The 7,207-nt window shown below is 57.0% G+C and overlaps 1 protein-coding gene across 1 annotated transcript; it reads left to right on the top strand.

Moving 5' to 3' along the window:
• The first annotated feature begins 383 nt into the window (after positions 1-383).
• GAL (galanin and GMAP prepropeptide) lies at positions 384-7,207 on the top strand. Its single transcript, XM_033206020.1, has 6 exons — positions 384-614; positions 808-888; positions 1,468-1,522; positions 3,943-4,029; positions 5,092-5,169; positions 6,943-7,207. Exons 2-6 carry the CDS (start codon positions 808-810, stop codon positions 7,011-7,013), a joined length of 372 nt encoding a protein of 123 aa, XP_033061911.1. The 5' UTR covers positions 384-614; the 3' UTR covers positions 7,014-7,207.

Here is a 7,207-nt window from a genome sequence, read left to right as displayed (position 1 = left end):
CGGCTCTTGCAGCGGTGGGGGCTGGGAGGAGAAGCTGCAGGGAGACCCCAGGCACGGGACGTTGTGGGGGGTCGTCAGGCTTGCTCCGGGGCTAGGACCCCGGGGGGAGCAGTGGGGGATGGCGCTCTCCACCACAGCGATGACCTGGGCCGCGGGGGGCTCTCACGCGGGGCGATGGGGCTCTGTCTTTCGGGGTTGGGGTCTCTTCCGCCGGGTTTGGGGTTCTCTCTGCGGATCTGGGGAGTCTCTCCCGCGGGAGGAGGGGGGCTGTCCGCCGCTCCCGCCTGTGATGGCCCAGAGGACCCGAGCTCCGGTCACTCCCGCCCCCCTTGGGGCTCGGGGAGGGCGCGGGAGGCAGGCGCTGAGCCGGTGACGCGGCTCCGGGGCGCGCCGCATAAATAGCAGCGGCGGCTGCAGCAGCGGCCACACCGGGCGGCGGACACGTGGAGGGACCCGGCCCGCGCCTCCCGCCCCTGCCGCCGGCCGCGCCATGCGGTGAGCGCCCCAGGCAGCCAGAGCCCACTCGACCCGGCCCGACGCCAGGATCCGCCGCCCGGACCCGCCGCCGCCCCGGGACCCCGACGCCCCGGCCCAGGGCGCAGCCGCAGCTCAAGGTACTGGCGCCGGGCCGATCCCGCCCCCCGGGCAGAGGCCGCCCCTTCGGCTCTCCTCCGCCCGCGGACGATTCCGCCAGGGGCCCCGGCCCGGCCGCCGCCTCTGCTCCTCCCTGCAGCCTCCCGGCACCCCAAGCCTCGGGGCGCAGCCCACTCCGGGTTCCCACCCTCCCGCCCTGTCCTTCCCTTCCAGATGGCCCGAGGCAGCGCCCTCCTGCTCGCCTCCCTCCTCCTGGCCGCTGCCCTTTCTGCCTCTGCGGGGCTCTGGTCGCCGGTAAGTGCGGGGCGCGTCTCCTCCGGGCGAAGCGGGCATCAGAGCCGGCCGGGCGTGGAGGGCTTCCTGGAGGAGGCGGCCTTCGCCCTGCCCTCGGGGACAATGGTAGAAAGGCTAGTGCGGGCGCTGTCCTGGCCACGGGCGTCGCGAGAAGGGTCCGGAACTCCCTGGGATTCCGCCGGGATTCCTCCGCGCGCTTCTCCGAGTTCATCAACAGCCCCGGGCTATAACCAGGCCGCCGGGAGAGCGCTGCGCTTGGGGTCAGGGCTTCGGGAAAGCAAGAAGCTCGCCCATTCCGCAGGGCTTAGTTAGAACAGAGGGCGAGGAGCCACCGGCGTGGCCTCAGAGTCACTTAAAGCGGGTGCAGTGCGCTGAGAATGCGCGAGCTGCCACCCGTAAGTGAAGTATCTCCTATATGTCAAATATAACTTACTTAGGGGTAAACCTGCAATTTCCCGGTCTATCCAAAAGCACGTGCATTGTTCTAAGTCCTCTGCGGTGCTGGAAAGCCTGGGTGCACCCATTCAGCATCGGCTCCAGGCACAGCCCTGGCATCTGACCCCCTTTTCTCCCCTCAAGGCCAAGGAAAAACGAGGCTGGACCCTGAACAGCGCGGGCTACCTGCTGGGCCCACGTAAGTGACCGACAGCATGGCCTCCCCGCTCCTGACCCCACCTGCCCCCTCGCTTTGAACCCTGGCTCCTGCCCCTCCGCCTGCGGCTGGGCAGACCTTCCGGCCTCCCTCTTGACCTCATTGCCCGTCTCCATTGGTCTGCACACTTGATCTGTGCACGGTTCTTTCCAGAAGCTTCTCCTAACCCGGCTCTGCCGCCCTGTCCCCGTGTGAGATTCCCACCCTGGGCTTTGCTCAAGCTCTCCTCGGTTTTCCCACATTGCAGTCCTTAGAGGCCCTGTTCCGGGCCTCTGCCCAGGCCCCTGGTCTCCCCAAACACTCAACTTGGCTTGCAGAGCACCCTAGATCAGCGGACCCCAAGTCTTGCCTCCCTCTTCCCTTCTCCAAGCTCCACCCGGTAATTGCCAGATCGCCTGAAGGCAGCCCAGACAGGCTGTCCTCAAAACGAGGTTCAGGTGACCCTGACTGCCCAAGCCTGTGTCCCCTCCCTCTCCCTCTCCCTGTCCTGTTGTTGTCATCCGTGTCAGCGGTGTCCCGTGCTGCCTGAGGTGAGCCCTAGCCCTAGATAGGACACTGCAGGCTGACACCTCCCCATGTCCGCCCCCGCCGGTGCCCCAGGCCTCTACTTTCTCCACATCCTTGGTCTGTGCAGCAATGTCTTCAGACTTTCCTCCAGAGGAGGGGACAAGAGGAGGCCTTGGCTCCCTTCTGTAACTCACCTTCCCCTCCACCCCTCCCACCCACCTTAAAAGCCTTCCTGTATTGCCTTCTGCCAGAGGAAGGATGCAAACAGCTTGCAGGGCCTGTCTGAGCCCCGCCAGAGCAGCAAATGAGGAGGCCCTTTCCAAGGGCCTTGGAAAGCACAGCGGGGCCTCAGGCACTTCTTCCCATGCCAAGGAAAGCTGCCTTAGTTCTCAGTCCCAGAGTCGAATACAGCTTCCTCTTCCTGCAGACACTAGTTCATCAGGGTCACTCGGAGGACCCCCGAGTCAGGTTTTAAGAAACAGGCACGGGGATGACAGAGCTGCCTGAGGCTGCGTGCTGGGCGGACCAGGCTGTTCACCGCAGGGCCTCCTGCTGTCTCTGCAGGGCGCTCTCCTCCTCTCCCTGCCGGTGGAGAGGCCTGACCTGCCTGAGGCTGATCTCCTCAACCCTTTGCAACCCCGAGCTCCGCCTCTCAGAGGGCAGCTCAACTTTGTGTGCTATGGGCCCAAACAAAGGAGGAACTGGTCAACAAGAACATTTATCTGTGTTGCTTTGGAATATTGAAAATCTATTTGTCAAGAAGAGTTTGAACCCTAATTAGAAAACAAACTCATTTTCGCCATCAATTTTATGGCCCGGTTCAGCTGTAGCCAGACCAGTTGTTTGTCAAAATACTTAACAGTGTGCCTCTGATTTCCAGGGTCAGCTAGAGAATGCAGCAAAAACAATGTTTTTTCACCAGCTGCTGCTGAACACAGTGTGGCCGTGGCTGAAGGTTCATCAGTGAGATGGGGCGACGTACGGTTCCTCTATAAATTTAGCACCAAGAACGGCATCTCTGGAAATAGGAGTTAATTTTCCTTTGTCTAGTCTTGTAGATGGCACGGTCCACCCAGGCCAACCAGCCGGAAACACGGAAGCGTCCTCACCCTCCTCCCCATCTCTCATTTCCATTTCCTTTCCTGCACAGCCCCAAATGCAGCCCTTCCCCTCACCCCACGCCCCTTGGTTTACAGCTGTCATCGTTTCTTCCCTGGACTTCTGGGATCTCTTTGCTTGCAATCACAGTTCCCTCATTTTTGCACCACAAAACACACACACACACACACACACACACACACACGAACGCACACATGCCCCCACACCTCCTTTTCTTCCCCTCCCATCCTCTCTTTCTCCCTCTGTGACCCTCTCGCCCCCTCTGTCTCTCTCCTTCTGTCTCCCTGGCTCCAATCCATCTTGCACACAGCTGCCAGAGTGAAAATAAAAATCGGATTCCGTCACAACTTAAACTCTTCAGTGGCCCCCATGCTTTCAGGGACATGAGGATCCAGCCCCTGTTGTCTGCCGGGGAGGCACCCAGCTTGATGCCAGCTCAGTGCCAGCTCAGATGTCAGCTCCTCTGGACCCGGGCACAACCCCTGCAACAGGGCAGATTCCCGGCCTCTTCCGCCCTTCAGGAGACACACCTCCCTTTCTCCCACCCCTCCTGTGCAAACCCTCACATTCCCTTTGGCCTTGGTGCAAGCGGCCAAGCTCTTACCTCAGCTTGGTGAAGAATCGCCCTTCTTCTCTGGGGTCTGTCCCTGGGCTCTATTTCACAGTCAAGTTGTGTGTGTGTGTTGGCTACAGGCAGCCCTGTGTCCTTCCTTGGGTGTGGGGAGGGGGTGCATGACAGTCACACCCAGAGGCTTTCCTCTGTGATCTGCAAACAGATGCCGTTGGCAACCACAGGTCATTCAGCGACAAGAATGGCCTCACCAGCAAGCGGGAGCTGCAGCCCCAAGACGAAGTGAAGCCAGGTGAGAGGACTCCTATCCCGGGCTCCGGGCGCCTCACTTCCACCAGCTCCCAGGTGCATGCAGTGGGGGCCAGCTGTGGGTGTCAGGGCACCTGCTGCCCATCTGTCCACAGCTGCAGCCCAAGCCTGGCCATGACTTAAGAGGATGTGGCCTCGCCACACCTGTCAGCAGCTGCAAACACAATCTGCAAACCCGAGACAGCAAGGAGTCCTTCTAGACTGGGAGGCTGCCCAGGCACCAGGGCCTCCAGAAGAGTGGGGCCGGGCGCGGTGGCTCACACCCATAATCCCAGCACTTTGGGAGGCCGAGGCGGGTGATCACCTGAGGTCGGGAGTTCAAGATCAGCCTAGCCAACATGGCAAAACCCTGGCTCTACTAAAAATATAAAAAATAGCTGGGTGTGGTGGTGGGTGCCTGTAGTCCCAGCTACTTGGGAGGCTGAGGCACGAGAATCACTTGAACATGGGAGGCGGAGGTTGCCGTGAGCTGAGATCACAATACTGCATTCCAGCCTAGGCAACAGAGTGAGACTCCATCTCAATTAAAAAAAAAAAAAAAAAAGAAGGCTGGGCGCGGTGGCTCACGCTTGTAATCCCAGCACTTTGGGAGGCCAAGGTGGGCGGATCATGAGGTCAGCAGATCAAGACCATCCTGGCTAACACGGTGAAACCCCGTCTCTACTAAAACTACAAAAAATTAGCCGGGCGAGGTGGCGGCCGCCTGTAGTCCCAGCTACTCGGGAGGCTGAGGCAGGAGAATGGCATGAACCCAGGAGGCGGAGCTTGCAGTGAGCCGAGATGGCGCCACTGCACTCCAGCCTGGGCAATAGAGCGAGACTCTGTCTCAAAAAAAAAAAAAAAAAGAAGAACGAGGCCTTGAACTGGATCTCTCCCCTCTCCCTCGCATTGAACAAAGGCCTTGGAAAGCACAGCCGGGCCTCAGGCTGCTGGGATCAGATCATTGACCTTGCAGCGCCCAGCTCCTCTGTAGGGAGGGGGATGACCGGAGACAGAGAAGCACCCTCTGCACAAGTCGTGAATGTTGATCTTTTCTCTTTTCCAGGAAGCTTTGACAGGTCCATGCCTGAGAACAATATCATGCGCACAATCATTGAGTTTCTGTCTTTCTTGCATCTCAAAGGTATGTGAAATGTCACCAGCTTAACGTTCATCTCTTAGCACACTGGAAACATAAAAGGCCCATCGAGAAGAGAACCCATGGAATCCCCCTGGGAAGTAGCCGATGATGTATCCAAATACAAAGGCTGTGCATCAGGATGACAGAGCATGTGACACTAGAGCTAGCTCCAGAGGGCTGGGACTGTGGCAGGGGCACTCCACCGTCTGTGGACGGCCGTCGGGCCAGCGCTGCTCCCAGGAAGAGGGTGGGCCTCAGGGCGCAGCTCACTCTACTGGAACCATATCTATTCACACAGTGACAACTGCTGGACCTTTTAGGGCACAGGTATACTATAGGCCAGGTTCTTTGTGAGCCGTCCTAAGCCTTCTTTTCTCTTTTCTTTTTTCTTTCTTTCTCTGTCTTTTCTTTTCTTTCTTTCTTCTTTCTTTCTTTTCCTTTTCCCCTTCCTTCCATCCTTCCCTCTTTCTCTTTCCCTCCCTCCCTCCCTCCCTTCCTTCCTTCCTTTCTTCCTTCCTTCCTTCCTTCCTTCTTTCGTATCACTCTGTCGCCCAGGCTCGAGTGCAGTGGTGCAATCTCAGCTCACTGCAGCCGCTGCCGCCTGGGCTCAAGTGATTCTTCTGCCTCAGCCTCCCAAGTAGCTGGGACAACAGGTGCACACCATTATGTCTGGCTAATTTTTTAATTTTTAGTAGAAGTGGGGGTTCATCATGTTGGCCAGGCTGGTCTTGAACTCCTGGCCTCAAGTAATCTGTCTACCTCAGTCTCCCAAAGTGCTGGGATGACAGGTGTGAGCCACTGTGCCGGCCCTAAACCATATTTTCTAAGCATGGGAAATTAACAGGAGCCCATATCTTAGATTGGAGTGTTTCCTATGCAGCCCTCCTGCCAGGCAGGCTGCCTTGAAATCTAACTGGAAAGGTTGTGATCCTGGCTTCCAGTGTCTTCTGCAAACACTGGGGATGAGGAGACCTCCCACACACTATGCTTGGCATTCATTCCACGATGGGCATCTGGCCTTGATCAGATAACCACACAGGTCCTACTGCAGCAGTGGAGGGAGCCGGAAAGCGGCCCCGGTGCTCTGAGGGTTTACAAGGAGGCGGAGGTGGGGAGGAGGGATGGACCGCTTAGCCTCTCCAGTGGAGACCTTCAGTTGCACATCACAGTTTTGTCCAGTTTGGAAAATCAAGGCTGGTCCTTGGGTTCATTTGGGATCAGGATGGTTTTCATTTGCAGTATTATGAGGCTCCTCTTCAGGTGGCAACGGGGAGAGGGAAGAGGAGTGAGGGGAGGGGAGCGGGGGAGGGAGACTGCCAGAGGTGGTCTCGGAAAAGACGGGGTTCATTAGAAATCTCAAAAACGAGTCACCAAGTTCCCTCTGTTGGAGCCCAGTGGAGCCTCTGGGAGAAAAGCTGGGGTGACTTTGCCTACAAGGGGCAGATGGACTCTGCCAGATTTTTTTCTCATTTGTTTTTAATTTTGTAACATGGAAACTCTTTCCTTAGGAGATACCAACTCTCATTACTCAGATAGGAATTATACCTCTTTAAAGCCTAAATTTAAAAGTCTGACAGTTTTAAATACTTACTAACTGTGGGAGTTAAATCATTACAAAGTGAGAAATACAGTGTTGTCCCTAATTCTGGGTTTAATCCGGTAAGACTCTTTACAGAGGACGACCACATGCCGCTTCCTGTAGTATGTGTTGTGGTCGTAATTCTCTTGTGTGCGTATTAAGAAGTTGCCGCTCAATTGTGGCTCTTCCCTTTGCAGAGGCTGGGGACTTCGACCGCCTCCCGGATCTCCCCGCTGCAGCCTCCTCAGAAGACATCGAGCGGTCCTGAGAGCCTCCTGGGCGTCTTTGTCTGTGCGTTGCAATCTAAAGTCAAACCTTAAGATGATGGATAATCTTAGGCCAATTTACACAGAGTCGGCTCTTCCTGTTCTCTTTGCCTTGATGTTGTGTTGTCACAATTTAAGAATTTTTTTTTTTTGGTAATTATTTTATTTTGAGTGACAAAATAAAGAATAGCAATTA

Source organism: Trachypithecus francoisi, unplaced genomic scaffold (assembly GCF_009764315.1).
Source record: "Trachypithecus francoisi isolate TF-2019V2 unplaced genomic scaffold, Tfra_2.0 Lachesis_group8, whole genome shotgun sequence".
In the NCBI taxonomy this organism is placed as follows: Eukaryota; Metazoa; Chordata; class Mammalia; order Primates; family Cercopithecidae; genus Trachypithecus; species Trachypithecus francoisi.
This window is presented reverse-complemented; position numbering and strand designations above follow the sequence as displayed.

What these genes read in the sequence shown, in the direction of transcription:
- GAL (XM_033206020.1), top strand. Translation starts at nt 808, where the DNA reads ATGGCCCGAGGCAGCGCCCTCCTGCTCGCCTCCCTCCTCCTGGCCGCT. An exon ending in CCAAGACGAAGTGAAGCCAG is followed by an intron (nt 4,030 to 5,091) that starts GTGAGAGGACTC and finishes TCTCTTTTCCAG; the next exon opens with GAAGCTTTGACAGGTCCATG. An exon ending in GTCTTTCTTGCATCTCAAAG is followed by an intron (nt 5,170 to 6,942) that starts GTATGTGAAATG and finishes TTCCCTTTGCAG; the next exon opens with AGGCTGGGGACTTCGACCGC.